At 32.4% G+C, this 19,331-nt stretch overlaps 1 protein-coding gene across 24 annotated transcripts in view; it reads left to right on the forward strand.

Moving 5' to 3' along the window:
- BCAS3 (BCAS3 microtubule associated cell migration factor) overlaps window positions 1-19,331 on the forward strand; it is a 632,290-nt gene that overhangs the window by 154,407 nt on the left and 458,552 nt on the right. For all 24 annotated transcript variants that reach the window (XR_012130638.1, XR_012130636.1, XR_012130640.1 and 21 more), the window contains exons 8-9: window positions 13,944-14,051; window positions 18,891-18,967. Coding sequence is in view for 18 of the 24 variants with exons in the window: in XM_073235300.1 (XP_073091401.1) it covers window positions 13,944-14,051; window positions 18,891-18,967 (185 nt within the window). In the remaining 6 variants the exon portion in view is untranslated. The remainder of the gene's footprint in view (window positions 1-13,943; window positions 14,052-18,890; window positions 18,968-19,331) is intronic.

The raw sequence follows: 19,331 nt of genomic DNA on the forward strand, positions 1-19,331 counted from the left end.
ACTGCTTCCTGAGTCAGGCCACTGAGGAGAATCTCTGGTGATGACCTTTAGGGAGGATGGGGGCTAGTGAATGGAAGGGGTTATGAGGAACATTTCTGAGTTATTGGAAATGCATTTTTCTGTCTAGGTGGAGTTACATGTGTCAACCTACCTGGTGAAAATTCACCAAGGTGTTCACCTTAGACATGTATACTCTTCTTTATGTTTACTTCAGTATATATTTACTTAAAAACAATTGTAAAACACTGCCAATGACTTTTAGATTTTTCAGTATATACTTTTCTACTTTGGAACTAATTTCTGGTCAGTATGACTTATTAATAGAAGTAAGTGTTAGGTATATCCTACTGCTGTTTAACCACAGATCATGGGATGATAACATTTTAAATAGGAGATCTTTTGATTGCAATGCAATTTCAGTTTTTTGGTAGTGGACAACTGTACATTATCTGATAAATTTATTAGGACTCTTGTGATCATTTACAATGTAAAGATACTACTTCATAATGTATCATATGTAGGTATGGGCTCCTGTCACTCTGGTGTTAACTTCTGGGGCCAAGAAGTTCTGTATGATGATAGAAAATAGAAAGTGTGCTAAAATACCTCTTTACAGCTTCTGACCATAGCTAGTTCCAAACCGTTTCCATTTCCCAATATGCTATATACTCTGTGGAATAGATGGGTTGTGGCTCCTTATGGTGGGATGTAGATCCTTTTTTCACTTTTCTGTTTTCTTATCGAAGTAGTCTCTTCTCCCTCTCTCTCTTTTTTTCATCCCTATGCTTGTGACCTGTTTCAAAGCCTTTTCTTTAATATCATAATCTGGATTCCACTATTACATTGAAAATAAATTCCTCTGTATGTACAGCCTGGCATTCTTTCAAAAGATAAAATTTCCTAGTAATACTCCCTTAATTTGGTTTTTGCATTCTCTTAGCTTTGTTAATTTTTATGTGCTTTTTAAATAGTTTTTTTATGTAGTATTCATATTTTTAAAAGATTAGCTTAAAATATGTAATTCCCGTTTCCTAGTGTTCATATCACTACTTGTTGAAGTTAAGAGGAAATCCCATCTCCATACTCTTGGCAAGATGTGCTCTCTTCTTCATCTCTCTACACTCTTAGTCACACTACCGTTATGCACCTTGTGACCATCACGACAGATTGTGCCCTTTTACAGGTTTCTGTCAGTCATCAAAACAAACTACTATTCCCAGGTCATTTCCAATTCTAACTCATGTCTCTTCAGGCAGAGATGTCGATCTTCTCATCCCAGCACTTACCTTTTCCCCTCCTGTGTGTTTCTTTATACATAAGATCCATCAGTATAGGCACACCTCAGAGATACTGTGGGTTCAGTTCCAGACCACCACAGTAAAGCAAATAACCACAATAATATGAGTCACATGAATGTTTTTGGTTTCTCAGAGCATATAAAAGTTATTTTTTACCCTATATGTAGTCTACTAAGTGTGCAGTAGCATTGTCTAAAGAACATGTACATACCTTAATTAAAAAAGACTTTTTTGTTAAAAAATGATGAACCATCATCTGAGCTTTCAGTGAGTCATGATTACTAATCACAGATCACAACAAATAATAATAATAATAATAAAGTTTGAAATATTGCAAGAATTTAAATATGTGACAGAGACATGATGTGAGCAAATGCTGTTGGAAAAATGGCACCAACAGGCCCGCTCAGTGCAGGGTTGCATTTTAATCTGTTAAAAATGCAGTATCTGCAAAGCTCAATAAAATGAGGTGCCTATACTTATCATTTGATTTATTTCACTAATTTATGTGTTTAAATTTTTCTTCACATACTTGAATATGCTCATTGAGTGCAAGAATTTTGGCCTGTTTTGTTCAGAGTGTCCAGCACAGAAATAACAACTAACAAATTTATCAAATGAATAAATTAATGGAAAGATAAGAGGCCATAATTCTCTTCCATCATTCTGATGATAAAACCTAATTTTTACTTTTTGGTTTTTGTTCATTGTTTTCTTCCATATTGTACTATAATTGTATAATTTTGCTCTTTATTTAACCATTTTAGGTATGTGATATATGAGGTATTGGGTATACTATCATCACCATCACCTATAATTCTCTGTTCCTCTGAATATAGTTAGTTTTTCTCTGGTTTTGCTTTTTTTTAGGTGCTATAATATGTCTGTATGTGTACAGTTTTACACTTCACACCAACCTATAAATTGCTTGCCTTGCACCAGATACCTTCTCTGGTCTAACTAAGGGATGGGCCTTCGTAGTAAAGATAATGGCCTTCCAGATTGCTGAATCATCATGGGATGGTGAGTAGGACATTTCTCAGTAAGTCAGTTATGGCTGGCAGATTCTTCAGTTGATCTGATGGATAAAAATATCATAGATTTCAAAGGGAGAAGCAAGTGGTTCATGCTGGGAGGATATCATCATAGTTGATTTGAAGAACTGTTGGATTTAGATGTGTGCACATGGGGTGGAATAGAGCCAGGGAGATACAGGACCTTGACTAATGGTACCTGAGCTAGAGTCGGTGTTGTATGAAAGATGAGAATGTAAATTAAATATAAAAAAAGTTGCATATTGTGGAGTGCTTCACTTGCTTAGATAAAAGATTGAACTTTATTCTGTGGCAGTGGGGTATCATTGATAGTTTCTGAAACAGGAATAAATGATCAGAGATACCATTTAGGAAGATTACTATGACAAGATAGATAGATTTTTAAGTTTGTAAATTTTTAGTGTGATATGATGAGCTAGATCACAATTCCCCACACTTACAATTCTTATTGTGGGCACTGCTCACTACACCCTATTTCTGAATATCTTGTTTTATATTAGTTTCAAGTATACAACACAGTCTTTCAACAGTTACATTATTAAACCCTCACCCCAAATAGTGGAGTTATTATCTGTCAACATAAAAAGATGTTTATAGAATCATTGGCAGTATTGTCCATGCTGTATTACCATCCCTGTGACCAACTTATATTATGATTGGGAATTTTTGTAGTGTTTTATCCCCCTCAGCCTCTCCACCCACTCACCCGTACCCCTCCCTGTGGTAACCAGCAGTCACTTCTCAGTGTCTCTGAGTCTACTGCTATTTTATAGATTTTGTTTTGTTTTGTTTTGTTTTATATTCCGCAATTAAGTGAAATCATAGTATTTGTCTTTCTCCGCCTGGCTTATTGTGGTTTTGATTTGCATTTCTCTAATGCCTAATGATGTTGAGCATCTTTCCAACATGATTGTTGGCCATTTGTATATCTCCTCTGGCGAAATGTCTAATCGTGTTATTTGCTGTTTTTTAATTAGGTTTTCTTCATTTTGAGTTCTCAATATATTCTGGATCCTACACCCTTATCTGATATGTGATTTGCAAATATGTCTCATACTTTTTAGGTTGTCTTTTTGCTTTTTTGTAATTTTGATAATACTTTTTGATAAGTTTGCAATATTTTTATAATCCAATTTGTCTATTTTTTTCTTCTGTTTCTTATGCTTTTGGTATCCTAGATAAGAATATTGCTGAATCAAAGATCATAAAGATTTATCCCTTTATTTTCTTTTAAGAGTTTTATAGGATTAGCTCTTATATTTAGGTCTTAATTACATCTGGAGTTAATTTTTATATATGATTTAAGAGAGGAGTCTAACTTTATTCTTTTGCATGTGGACTTAAAGTTTACCCAGCATTGTTTGTTGAGGATACTCTTCTTTTCCCACTGCGGGGACTTAGCATCTTTCTCAAAAATCAATTGGTCATTTAGGTATGGGTTTATTTCTGGAATCTGAATTCCATCCCATTGGTTTATATATCAGGTGTTAGGTCTGTATCACAGTGTTTTGATTAATGTAGCTTTGTTGTAAGTTTTGAAGTTGGCAAATATGAGTCCTCCAGGTTTGTCGTTTCTCAGTAGTGTTTGGCTCTTTGGGACCTCTTAAAATCCCATTTGTCTTTAGGTTTGTTTTTCATTTCTGTAAAAATGGCCATTGGAATTTTGATAGAGATTGCATTGCTACTGTAATGAAAGTGCTTTCTTAATTTCTTTTTTGCTTTGATACTTGCTGGTTATTCATGTGTTATTGTACCCTGCAACTTTCCTGAATTTACTCTAGTATTATTTTGTGTATTCTTTGGAATTTTCTATATATAGGATCATGTTTTCTGTGAATAGAAATAGTTTTGCTTCTTTTCCAATTTAGAAGCTTTTAATTTCTTTCTCTTGTCCAATTTCTTTGACTAGATCTTTCAATACAATGTTGAACAACAGTGATGAAAGTGGACATCCTTTTCTTGTTCTTAATACTAGTGGGAAAGCATTTAGTCTTTTGCCACTGCATATGATATTAGCTGTGGGTGTTGCATAAATGTTCCTTATCATATTTGGAAATTCCTTTTTATTCCTTATTTCCTGTGTGTTTTTATCATGAAAGGATATGGAATTTTGGCAAGTGGGTTTCTGTATCAGTTGACATGATCATGTGGTTTCTTCCTCCTTCATTCTGTTGATGTGGCATTGGTTAAGAGTATATTATTTAGGGCCACATATTTGTGACCTGGTGCTTAAGAGGTTATTGTTTAATTCCACATGTTTGTGAATTTCCAGTTTTTCCTTCTGTTTTTGATTTGTAATTTTGTTTCATTTTGGTTAACAACATTGTTTTCATTATTTTTAAATTTATTGAGACTTGTTTGTGGCTAACATGTAGTATATCCTGTAGAATGTACCATGTGTACTTCAGAAGATGCAAATTCTACTGTTTTTGGGTGGCATCTTCTACAAGTTGGTTAAGTTTAGTTGATTTATAGTGTTGATATTAAACTATCTCCATTCTTCTTCATTCTTTTTTATTCTGTTCTTCTGATGTGTAATTTCAGGTGTTTTGTTCTCAAGTTTGTGCATTCCTTCATCTGCCTATTCCAATAATCAGTTACGCTTTTGAAACCTTTAGTGTACTTTTCATTTTAATTATCATATGCATTTTCAGTTCCATTATTTCTATGTCATTCCTTTTTTGTAATTTCTAGATATTTATTGATATTCTCACTTTCTTAATTCATCTTTCTCCCCCAGTTTATAGTTTCTTTTAGCTCTTGAGCATATTTAAAACAATTGATTAAAACTCTTGGAATTATAAACCCATTGTCTGGTTTCCTTAGTATTAGTTTCTCTTATTTTTGTACTGTGAATGGGCCATACTTCCCTTTTTCTTTGTATGTCTTGCAATTTTTTGTTGAACAGTGGACATTTAAATATTGTAATGTGGCAACTCTGAACATCAAATTGTACCCCCTCCCCTGGGTGTGCTGTTTTTGCTTGTTGTGGCCTGCAGCTACTCACTATTAAGTGACTTTTCCAAAATCTTTCTGTAAAGACTGTCTCTGTTGTCCTGTGTGATTACTGAAATCTCTGAAGTCACTTAGCCAGTGACCTAATAGAGATTTTCTTAAACAGAAAAAAAAAATTACTCTAAATTTTGCAAATTGTCTTTGAGCAGGGACAGTCCTTGAGTGTGTAGTGAAGGCTTCTACTTAGCCTTCACCTCTGGCCTGAGCAGAGTCAAAGGCTCAGCTAGAGATGCAGGCCTGGTGCCATTGCAGTCCTTCGTTGAGTAAGCATGTGGCTGTGGGCATGTGTATTGTATTCTCAGTTCCCCAGTTTATCATTCAGTGTACACACACATGTACACAGCTTTCATTACAAGGAATTGGCTTATGTGATTGTGAGGACTGTCAGATAAGAAATGGGATGGGTTGGCAGACTGGAAACTACAATTGGGATTGATGTTACAGTCTTGAGGCAGGATTTCTTTAATAATATGTATCTTTATAACTTGAATCTCTATGTTCAATTGTTTTTATCTGCTGTGTTTGATTTTACCTCTTTTATGCATTTCCTCTTCCTCTGTAAATACAAATTCAACTTTCTGAATAAAAGTTGGATTTCTTTACAGTTAAATATTTCTGCTCTTCAAAATATCTGTCAAAAGGATTAAAATGCAAGCCACTGGGAGAAAACAGTTCAGGAACACATATAAAGGACTGTTATCCAAAATATATAGTGAGCTCTTAAAAAAAAAAAAAAAGAACATGTGCAGCCTGACTAAAAATTGGGCAATAGGCCTCATCTCAGAAACAGTATATAGATGTCAAATAAGGATATGAAAAGATGCTCCACATAATATGCCATCAAGGAAATTCAAGTTAAAACAATGATGTACTGCTATATATCTGTTAGAGTGGCCATAATCCAGAAAACTGACATCATCAAATGCTGGTGAGGTTGTAGAGCAACAGGAACTCTCATTCATTTCTGGTTGGAATGCAAAATTTTAAAACCACTTCTTTGGAAGACAGTTTGGCATCACTTACCATATGCCCTGCTTGGTATTTACCCAAAGGAGTTGAAAACATAAGTTGGCACAAAAAACTGCACACAGATGTTGATATCAACTTTATTCATAATTGCTGGAACATAGAAGCAACCTTTAGTAGGTGATTAGATAAATAAACTGGTAAATCCAGGTAATGGAGTATTATTCAGGAATAAAATTAAATGAGCCTTCATACCGTAAAAAGAAATGGGGGACCTTAAATGCATATTACTAACTGAGAGAAGCCAGTCTGAAAAGGTTACATAGTATATGATTCCAACTGTATGACATTCTGGAAAAGGCAAAACTGTGGAGACAGTAAAAAGATCAGTGTTTGTCAGGGGTTAGGGGTGAAGCAATGTTGACTAATAGGCAGAGCACACAAGATTTCAAGGGCACTGAGACTATCTGTATGATACTAATGTTGGATATGTGTCATTTTAAATTTATCCCAACCCATAGAATGTACGATACCAAGAGTGAACCCTAATGTAAACTATGGACTTTGGGTGATTTTTAGTGTCATTATAGGTTAATCAATTGTAACATTTGTTCCACTCTGGTGGGGGACATTGTTGATAGGGTAGACAAAAGATACATGAAAATCTCTGTACCTTCTGCTCAACTTTGCTGTGAACCAAAAACTGTTCTTAAAAAATAAAGTACATTAAAAAGAAAATTTAAATGTGAAGAAAAGGATAAAGAGAAAATAAATACTGAAATAAGATATTTAGATGAAAATGTTTAAAGTTTTCTTGTTTTTGTCTTCTATATTTATAATATTTTCAATATTTTTCTTTTTAAGTAACCCAATTTAACATTTGGTTTTATAGTTCATAATTGCTTAATTTATCCTTTTCATTTTCAATAATGGAAGCTTTTAAAAAATTTTGTCCTTTAAATATTCTAGTTAAACCTTTTCACTGAAATGAATGAACCATGTAAATTCTATACTCTTGACTATGGTGGGACTTTTATGTCCCTAATAAAAGCTTAATAACTTCCTTTATGGGTATAGGTCATGTATATAGGAGGTAACAGAGTGTTCTATACAGAATTTTTCAACATATGTCCTTGGTTACTCACTATAAAATCAGTTACTTAAAAGGCCAGTTAAGAAAAATTTTCATCCATTTCTATTTTATATTTATCATGAAAAATACAAAGTAATTTTATACTATGCATGTTGATATCTATGTATTAGAAAGTCAAAGGTGTAGAGGAACAATTTAAAGTTACTGTAACCAATCATTTAATAATACAAATCGCATCATTCTTGCTTTGCTTTTCTTCCAGCCTCTCGTGTTTGCCTACAACGGATTCAGTTACAATTTGCTCTCAAGATTTCTGTGTGGAACTTTTTTCCTTAAAGTATTAATTAGGTTTATCATAAAGTGAAGTTAGCCTTATGTTTTCAGCATCAACCTGTAAAGATGTTAACTCATTTGAACTCTAGAAATCTAATGAATACTCATTCTTTATCTTGTGGCAGTGTTTGGTGTATACTAAATACAAAGTAAAAGCTCGTTTTATGTCTGTACATTTTAGTATAGCATATGTCCTTTCTGTTATGGGGCATGCATACTGTTGATGTTATGGAAAGCTTTCTCATCAGCCTACCCATAAAATTAAGATTGTCTTGCTGTGTCCCAGGTAAATAGTCAAGGCTTTTAAAAAGAGAGAAAATGGAGAACAAAAGGATATGTCAGGCATGTACCCATCTGTGTTATTGGCAGATAGCACGACTCCTGTATGAATGTGTGACTTTCTGAAAACTCTTGCTTTAAAGAATTATCTTTTCCTGTTAGGCATTGAGTAAGAGGTTTTTTCCATATATTGAGTTTTTAGTTTTACTAACTTATATTCGGTCAACTCTAAACTGAGCCTCCATAGCATTTGTTTTGTCTACTTCTATTGAAGGCTTTCTGCAGGAAGAATCTCAGTTGTGACATTGTATGGATGCCAGTGAAATGATCAGAATTCATTTCTAGTGTACTGTAGCTATAATGAGCTGCTAATTGACGGTGACAAGCTGTTTTCTCCTTCCCAGTTGTTCTGGAAAAATGTTATGTTTCATTCATTATTAACTCATTGCTTCTCAGCAGAGGACTGGATTAATCAAAACACTGAGAACAGAATTTTTGCCTTGTGTCAATTTTAGAGATTGAAATTCAGGTTTATTAGATTCTCTCCCCACCTTCAGTTTTGCTAATTGTGTGCCAGTGTGTAAGTACCCACCATAATCAATACACTGCAGCATTTCTATCATCCCCAAAAGTTTCTCATGTTTTAACTTTTCTCCTTCCCTGGCTCCTAGTAATCTCTGATCTGCTTCCTGTTATTATAGTTTTACCTTTCCAGCTTTTCATTGAAAGGGATTCATATAGTATGGTGACTTTTATTACTGACCATTTTTTTAAACTTCATAATGGTTTTGAGATTCATCTATGTTGTATTGATGATTCATTCTTTGAAATTATTGAGTAATACTCCACTGCATTAGTGTATCACAGTATATTTTCCATTCCTCTTTTATCTACATTTAACATTTTTTGTTATTATGAGTAACAAATTACCTAGATGTGATATATGATAAGGGTATGTTTAATTTGTAAAAAGCTGCTAAACTATTCTTCAGAGCAGTTATACCATTTTGCTTTCCCCAAAACAATGTATGAGAGTTTTAATTACTTTGCATTCTTATATTAACAATCTTCTAAATTTTAGCCAGCCTAGTGAGTGTAAGTGGTATCCCTTAGTGGTTTTAATTTGCATTTCCCTGATGTTCAACATCTTTTCAAATGTTTAGTTGCTATCTTTATTTCTTCCTTGGTATCTTTAAAAATATGATGACCATTTAAAAAATGTGTTATATGTATCATTATTATTGAGTGATAAGAGTACTTTTTGTATTCTGAATACAAACCATTTGCTAGATTTATCTTTGAAAATGTCTCACAATGTGGGACTTTCTTTTTCCTTTTCTTATTATATCTGTGTCAAAAAATTCTGTGTAAATTATATCCTTATTCATATTTTTCTTGTTTAAGAAATAGACTTTTCTGCTATGTTTTGTTCTAGAAGCTATATAGTTTTGCATCATATTTTTAGATCTATGATCCATTTTAAATTGATTGTATGTAAGTTAGTGGACAACTTAATTTTTCCATGCAAATATCTAATATTTTTAGCAACCTTCATTTACAAGACTATCATTTAATCATGTGGTACCTTTGATGAAAATCAGTTGGCTGTATGTGTGAGTTTATGTATGGGCTCTCTATTCTGTTCCCTTGATCTATATACCTATGCTCAGGCCATTATCGTACTATCTTTTTAAAAAATTGAGATATAATTGATAACATTATATTAGTTTCAGTGTACAACATGATTGAATATTTGTATTGCAAAATGATCACAGCAATAAGTCTTATTTACATCCATCACCACACTTACCTTTTTTTTTTCTTGTGATGAGAACATTTAAGATCTACTCTCTTAGCAACTTTTAAATACATAATATAGTTTTGTTAACTGTATTCATCATACTATACTTTACATCCTCAGGACTTAATTGATGCTGTAATTGGACATTTGTACCTTTGGACCACCTTCACCCATTTTACCCACCACCTGTCCTCTGCCTCTGGCAACTGCCAGTCTGTTCTCTGTATCTTTGAGTTCAGTTTTTAAAAAACATTCTACATATAAAGGAGATCCTACAGGTTTTTGTCTTTCTCTCAGTGTAAATGCCCTAAAGATCCTCCATGTTGTTGCAGATGGCAGTATTTCCTTTCTTTATTGTCAAATAATATTCATGTGTGTGTGTGTGTGTGTGTGTGTGTGTGTAATGTACTTACCATATTTTCTCTATCTAGTCATTCATTGATGGACAGTTGAAGTGGCTTCCATGTTCTGGTTATTGTAAATGCTGCTGCATTGTAGTACATATATCTTTTTGAGTTAATCGTTTCATTTCCTTAGATAAATACCCAAAAGTAGAATTGCTGGATCTTATGGTAGTTTTATTTTTAATTTTTGAGGAATTTCTATACTGTTTTCCATAGTGGCTGCACCAATATACATTCTCACCAATAGTGCACAAATGTTCCCTTTTCTCCAAATCCTTGTTAACACTGTATCTTATCTTTTTGATAATAGTCACTTTAATAAGTGTGAGGTAATATCTCATAGTATCTTAAGTATTATAGCTTAATAATGTCTCATACATGTGAAGTCCCCTAGTCATATTTTGTAAATTTTCATAAAAAAATTAGCTGTCATTGTTGAATAAGAGTGCTGATAGCAGGCAGTTTTGCCTTGTTCATAATCTTTTGGGGAAATGCTTATTCTTACATCTGTGGGACTTTTGTAGATGCCCCTCATCAGGTTGAAGAAGTTCTCTTTTATTCAGTAACCTTTTGTTCCTGGGAAAAAACTCATCTGGTTTTGTATTGCTGGATTTGATTTGTTAATATTTTGTTGAGGAATTTTTGATGTGTATTCACAAGACATACAGCTATAGATCTGTAGTTTCTTTTCTTGTGAAATATTTTTTTAGTTTTGGTATCAGGAGCTACTGACCTCATAAAATAAACTGGGCAGTAACTCCTCCTCTGTCTTCTGAAAGTGTGTAGGATATCTAAATATTTTAGTTTAAATAATTGGTAGAATTTACAAATGAAGCCATTTTGAGCATTTCTTTGTGCAAAGTTTTAAATTATGAGTTCAGTTTCTTTTATAGATACTGGAATAGTCAAATTATCTGTTTCTTTTTAGATTGGTTTCAAAGAACTAGATTTTAGTTTGATTTTACCATTTTTCTTTTGCTTATTCAAGTTTTATTTCATTGATTCCTTGTTTTATTTCCATAATTCTCTCATTATACTTTCCTTGGATTTAATTTGCTCTTCTTTTCTTACTTAAGGTGCAAACATTGATCACTTCGTTTGTTCAGGTGTCAAGGACATAGTATCTTAATTGCTATGCCTTTACAATATAAGTCTTATCATGTAGAATGCATATTTATTTTCAAATGTGGTCATTTCTGGTAGATTTTTTTTGGAGTATAGTTAATATACAATATTACATTGGTTGCAAATGTGCAGCAAGTATATACATTGGGAAATGCTCACCATGATAAATATAGTTGCCAACTGTCACTTCTGGTAGATTTCTGCTTAGGGTTGAACTGTATCAGTTTAGAAAGTCTACCAACTTATGGTATATAGATCCATTTGTTTTGGTCTCTCTTTGTTTAGTCACTTTTTTGTATAAACATATTAAAATCTTTACCTAGCTTTATTCAGTATATTAATATGTTCAGCATATGATAATGTTAAAATTTCACTTTATAATTGTTTGTCCTTAATTTATAAAAATACAGTTGCTATTGGATCTAGTGATCTTTGTAGAGCCACACATTAAATAATTAACATTGAAGCCATATAATAAACCATATAGTAATGATATGTCTTTACTTTGAGGTTGTCTATATATATACTTCTATTTATAGATTTGTATTTATACAGTTAAGTTCTTAGCAAATGATGACAGGTTTATTTTTTACTTTCTTGCCTTATGCACAGTACCTTCCAAACTACTATCTTGAGTGGAAGTGATAATAATAGTCTTGCCTAATACCTGATTTTTGGGTGAAAGTTTTCAGTGTTTCACCATTATATATGATTGCTAGTTTTCTTTGTTAGTTTTAAAGCTGGTATCCTTAAATGGGGAGAACTGGAACCCTCCTACACTGTTGGGGTGGGGAGGGAAATGTAAATTGGTGCAACCACTGTGGAAAGCAGTATGGAGGTTCCTCAAAAAACAAAAAATAGAACTACCATTCGATTCAGTAATTCCACTCCTAGGAATTTACCTGAAGAAAACAAAATCCCTGATTCGAGAATATATACGCACCCTATGTTTATCACTGCACTATTTGCAATAGCCAAGTTATGGAAGCAACCTAAGTGCTCATCAATAGATGAATGGATAAAGAAGATGTGGTACATATACATGATGGAATATTATTCAGCCATAAGAAGAAAACAAGTCCTGCCATTTGCAGCAACATGGATGGAGCTAGAGGGTATCATGCTCAGTGAAATAAGCCAGGTGGAGAAAGACAAATATCATATGATTTCGCTTATTTGTGGAATGTAAAAACAAAGCAGAACAGAAAGAACAAAACAACAGTGGACTCTTAGACACTGAGAAGTGACTGTGGTTACCATTGGGGAGGGATCAGGGTGGGGAGTGGGGAAGGTGAAGGAAATAAAAGAGCCCCTAAATTATAATGTAAGTTGCTCACAGGGTGAGTAGTACAGCATGGAGAATATAGTCAGTCAGTGATTCTATAATGTCTTTCTATGTTGATAGATAATAACCCCACTAGAGGGGGTAAGGATTTAATAATACGGATAACTGTTGAAACCAATTTGAACAGTTTGTACATTTGAAACCAGTATAAGATTGTGTATCAATGATACTTCAATTAAAAAAAAAAACAAAAGTCACAGGGATGAACAGTACAGCATAGGGGATATAGTCGATAATGCAATATCTGTATGGTGACAGACAGATGGTAACTACACTTACTGTGGTGAGCATTTCCTAATGTATATAATTGTTGAATCACTATGTTGCACACCTGAAAACAATGTAATATTGTTTATAACTAGATTTCTATTAAAAATCCAGTTATAAAACAAATATTTTAAAAAGTTGGTATCCTTTATCAGATTGATGAAATATTTCTTACCATAAACAGGTTTTTAATTTTATTAAATGTTTTTCTGCCTTTATTGAGATAATCTTCTGGGTTTTATTTTGTATAGTACTATTTCTTTTTTGTTGATGTAATTTTTTATTGAAGTATCATTGATATACAATATTATATTGGTTTCAAGTATACAACAGTGACTCAAGAATTATATACATTATTAAATCCTCACCCCAACTAGTGTAGTTACTGTCTGTCAACATTGAACAATGTTACAGATCTATTGACTATTTTCTCTATACTGTACTTTCATCCCCATGACTAATTTATATTATGATTGAGATTTTGTGCCTGTTTATCCCGTTCACCTATTTCACCCACCCACTTCAACCCCTCCCCAGTGGTAGCCACCAGTCACTTCTCAGTGTCTATGAGTGCACTGCTGTTTTGTTCATTTTGTTTTGTTTTTAAATTCCACATGTAAATGAAATCATATGTTATTTGTTTTTCTCCACCTGGCTTATTTCACTTAGCATAATACCCTGTAAATGTATCCAGGTTGTCACAAATGGCAGGATTTCTTTCTTTTTATGGTTGTGTATAGCACTAATTTGTATAGTACTAATTTTCTTTGTGTAGTTTCATTTTTTTCTTCCTCTAACTTTGCGTTCTTGAAATGAATTGATTGGGTTATATTATGAATTTTAAAAAGAGCCGATCAATTTGCTTTATTATACTAAGAGTTTTAAGATTATCTGTGAATCAGAAAATGGAGTTTACTGGCCCTCCCAGCTTTTTGAAAATAATGGCTTTTGTCTTTTTATAGCACAAGTCCCCCTTACTGTTGTGTGGATCTATATTCACTTCGTACTGGGGAGATGGTCAAGTCCATTCAATTTAAAACACCTATCTATGATCTCCATTGCAACAAGCGGTAAGCATTTTTTAATGTGTTTCTTCTACAAGGTAACATTCCTCCTGGGTATGTAGAGTTCTATGAATAACATTGATTATATTTGATTTTTTTAAAAAGTTACAAAAACACTTTTTGAATTCTGCCAAATTAGAGTAGCACTTAAGATTTCTTTGATTGTTTTCAGGCTTCCAGTCTTGACTTATTAGTGAATTGCGAATTGTTTAGTGAGTCAAAATCAGCATTTAAAAAATTAAATGGAAAAGAATAAAAAGTTATTTGAGCAAACATACAAAGGTTAAGTATTACTTTGTGGATCCTTTTCACATGTCTGAGTTTTTAATATGTATAATATATGTGTTTCTGATTGATGTGAAATATAATTTTTCTGTTAGCATTCATCAAACAATACATATTTCTGAACTGTAAAAAAGGCATTTAAATGTAGGCATACTTCGTTTTGTTGTTATTTGCTTTATTGCACTTTGCAGATACTGCATTTTTACAAATTGAAGTTTCAAGACTTCAGTGGAGGGAGTAAATGTAGATGTAGTGATATAGCAAGAGAACTAGAATTACGAGTGGAACCTGAAGATGCATTTGAATTGCTGCAATCTCATGATAAAACTTTAACAGATGAGGAATAGTTCTTACTGATGAACAAAGAAAATAGTTTCTTGAGATGGACTCTACTTCTGGTGAAGATGCTGTGAAGACTATTGAAATAACAAAGGACTTAGAGTATTACATAAACTTATTTGATAAAGTAGCAGCAGGGTTTGAGAGGACTGACTCCAATTTTGAAAGAAGTTCTGCTGTGGGTAAAATGCTGTGAAACAGCATCATGCTATAGAGAAATCATTTCTGAAGTCAGTCAGTGTAGCAAATTTCATTTTTTCTTACTTTAAGGAATTACCACAGCCATCCCAACCTTCAGCAACTACCACTGTCATCAGTCAGCAGCCATTGAGGCAAGACCTCCCACTAGTAGTAAGAGTATCACTTGCTGAAAGCTCAGATGATAGCTAGTATTTTTTAACAATATTTTTTAATTACGGTATGTACATTGTTTTTAAAGACATAATACCATTGTACACCTAATAGACTACAGTATAATATAATTCTATGCACTGGGAATTCATTTGACTTGCTTGCAACATTTGCTTTATGACAAGCCCTCAGCTACCATCACACTGAATGGTAAATGATTGAAAGCTTTTCCTCTAAGATCAGAAATTACTCAAGGGTGCCCACTCTCACCGTTTCTATTCATCATGGTACTGTAAGTCCTAGCTAGAGCAGTCAGTCAAGAAAAATAAATAAAAGGTATCGGAATTGGAAAGGAAGAAGCAAAATCTTCTCTATTTGCGGATGACATGATTTTATATATAGAAAAGCCAAAGACTCAACGAAAAAACTCTTAGATCTAACCAAGGAATTCAGTTAAGTTGTAGGACACAAAATTAACATACAAAAAATCAGTAGCATTTCTATACACTAACAATGAATTTTTTGAAAAAGAAATAAAGGACTCAATCCTATTTACAATGGTATCAAAAAAATAAATACTTAGGCATGAATTTAAGGAGGTGGAAGATCTCTACCCTGAAAACTACAAGACATTGATGAAAGAAATTGAAGAAGGCACAAGTAAATGGAAAGGTATCCCATATTCATGGATTGGAAGAATTAATACTGTTAAAATGTCCAGACTGCCATCCTCATTGAGGGAAGACCCTCCACCAGCAAACAGATTACAACTCACTGAAAGCTCAGAGGATGATTTGCATTTTTTAGCAATAAAGTGTTTTTTAATTAGGTATTTATATTTTGTAAAATATAAAATATTATAAAAAATATTTTTAGGTATCATGCTATTGCAGACTTAAAAGACTTCAGTATAGTATAAACATAACTTTTGTATGCACTAGGAAACCAAAAAAATTCATTTGACTTGCTTTATTGTGATACTCACTTTATTGCAGTGTTCTAGAACTGAACCTGCAATATCTCCAATATATGCATGTGTTCTTATTTCTTTACACTTCACAATGGAGGTAAAACATGGACTATATAGATTTTCCTTCTTTACGAGTAATTTTTTACGAGTTAAAATCTTTAGGAAAATATTCAGATCTGTGTTGAAGTTATTCCTGACCTAGAATTAATTTATGTACCACAAAATATCAGAGGAGTAAGAGACCTTAAGAATGTCCTACTACTCAACACTTTCCTTTTGCATTTGAGAAAACTAAAGCTCCGTGTTGGTAACTTTATTGATTAAGGTCATGAATGCAAACTATAAATTCTCCATTTCATGAAAAAATAAACACATGGAACAAGGGTAACAACTATTTTATGTTGTGTTAATATAAAATAAATTTTTTAATAAAAGACTCTCAGGTTAGGTTTTAAAGGATATTTCAAAATGTGAAATTCAGACTGAATATAAACCAAAGGGTAAAGACATAACTGACAAAAACAAATTAAAACAACACATTGGCTTTAACACTAATGATATAAGTATTTAAATTCAAGTACAAAAACATGAAACAGGACAAAGAAAAGCTGTTCAGTGTTAGTGTGCAATTCATAATGAAGATATGTTTATTGCGCTTATTTGTACTTTAAATAATATGAAACTCAAAGTTATAGGTAATAGAAACAGTTATTTCTGGGACAATGTAATTATCCAATGATGCATCAAATTATTCTAAGTCAATATTATTGGATGGGTGAATCCAGTAGATAGTAAACTTAATCTGGAAAACTGTAATGATAGCTCTTCAAGTGTCCTTTGTCCTCCCACAAAGTAGATTACTTATTATTTAACCAAAGAGAAACTTGAACACATTTGAAGAGGGAGGTAAGTACAAAGAAGAATTTTAGATCACAATTTGCTCGTATCACAAATACATAGTATACTAGAAAACAGAAAAATATACTGAAGTTAAATTTTTTTTAAAGCCTATCTTACATTTTTTTAAAGGGTTACAAAGGCTGTCAAGGGCAAAGTTAGGTTTTTCTTAATTCTGCACTTGTTCCAAATTCTATGCTCTAGATGATGCACATGAAAATACAGTTAGGATTGACTTTTCTTGTAACAAATATTTTTATGTTTGTTTAATTTTGGCCATGAAATAATGAACATATTTAATATTTTAATATAGATATGAATTACATTTAATATTGACAGTATTTTTTAGTTATCAGTGTGTCCATCAGAAGTAACTAATGATTATGAAACTTGTGAGTAGGAGTAAAATCATATAAAAGAGTGATTTATGAATATGAAACAGCAATGAAAAGTAGAAATGAAATTCTCCAGATATTTGGTTTATGTAGCAAAGGTTCATACTCTGCTCTTTTTTTTTTAAAGAAACTCCATATGAAGATATGTTCCAACAAGGAATTTGTTGATTTGGATACATTATATTATTTTTCTTGAATTGGTTTTCCAATTAGAAATTGTATGAGTTCAAATGTGGTGAAAGCTATTGTGTGAATTGCAGGTACTGCTTAGATTTTGCTCTATAAACTGTCAAATCTAATTCGCCAGGTCTTTCCCTGGTTAATTCTGCACTTGTATTTATTCACAAATGAGCTGTATGGTATTGTAAGTCTTTTGAACTTACCAATATTCATTATAAATTAAACCTTCCTTTTTTTTTCTTTTTTTTTTCTCCCTTCGGAATTTCACCTAAATAGAATAATTTTATTCAGCTAAACCTTCCTTTTGCAAATCATTTTGTATGTTGTTATATTTTGGGGCGGAACTGCTGGATTATGTGAAAAACTCATCTCTGTTTTGCTTTCTGTATTTTCTCTTATTTGAGTTTGTCACTTTATTATGGATTCCAAGCCCTTTAACTTGGGTCTGATGATTGCTTGGTTTCTTCTGTTAAGGGCCATGACAGTCTTTTTTATGTGTTGTCAGCTGTGTTGGGGATTTTTTTCTGCAGCAGCAAATGAACAAGATTAATAAAGCATGCAGGTTAAATACAGCATTTTTCTTTTTTCCCCACCCATTATTAACATCTGTTACTCAGATTTACCTCCCCCAAATTTGGAAAAATACACTATGAGTATGTCAGATACTTAACAACAACCATAATCTTTTATTTGACTTTTTGGAAATACCTTTGAAATTTGGGTCCTTCTGTCAATGTCATGCAAGGAGCAGTACTCTAAAATGTAATTTATAAAACAACTTCATTTCAAATGTATTTTAGTAATTTTGGTTTTGAAAACATAACTAATTAATTTTCTTAATTATGTATAAATCTTGGGTTCTCATACAGATTCTGATTAAACTAATATATTGAATCAATCAGAAATGACTCATTTATACTGAGTAACAGTTGTCTGAATTTCTTTCTTTCTTATTTTTTTCCCCTCTTGCATTGAGAAATTCAGCAATCATTTTAAGTGACAGGTCACATAAATCCACTTTATGTTTAATTCCATGACTTTGAGCCAGTAGTGGGAAAACACTTTTAGTAAATAGCCATCCAGGTTATTGATCTCATACATTCTTAATGAAGATAGATTTATTTGATGTATAATGAATGAAAATAAAATTTTATTTAGAGGAAAATAATGTTTTGAGGTTTAGTTTGTTCTCCTGTCACTTTTTCCTCTAATTCTGTCTATCATGATTATATTAAGGATTTTGTGGTTATATTTTTACATTTTTGGAGGGAGGTGTTTTCTAACATAAATGTTATAAGAAATGTTTGATTTTTAAAAATTGCCTTGGTTTAGATACTTGTTTAAATCTGATGATTTAACTTATTTATGATTCATTTATAGAATTTCACATTTACATCTTTTTAAATGTTTTTTTCCCTCTAATTTTAGGATCCTCGTAGTAGTTTTGCAGGAGAAAATTGCTGCCTTTGACAGCTGTACTTTCACAAAAAAATTTTTTGTCACAAGTATGTACCAACTTGATTTATTTCCTATCATATGCATTTGAGTTTATACTGTTTACCTAATAGAATTAGCAAACTGATTGTAATCATAGTATCAGTCTTTTGTGGTTATTCAATTATTAGGATTTTTCTGTGTTTCTGTGAATGTCTTATTTAGTACTATAATTTTATGGTATGTCTTTTCAACACTTTTCATACTACTGAGCAAACCTTGTAGTCTATTACCTCAGTTTTTCCTTATATTTTCTCCTTGTGTAGTTGTGATTGAGGTTCATGTAGCTAGTTGTACTTTCAAAGTAGTTGTTAAATCACTTAATTAACATGACATACTTTTGGAGATAACTGGATTATAGTACATGAAGTATTT

This window comes from Manis javanica, chromosome 4 (assembly GCF_040802235.1).
Source record: "Manis javanica isolate MJ-LG chromosome 4, MJ_LKY, whole genome shotgun sequence".
Taxonomy (NCBI): domain Eukaryota; kingdom Metazoa; phylum Chordata; class Mammalia; order Pholidota; family Manidae; genus Manis; species Manis javanica.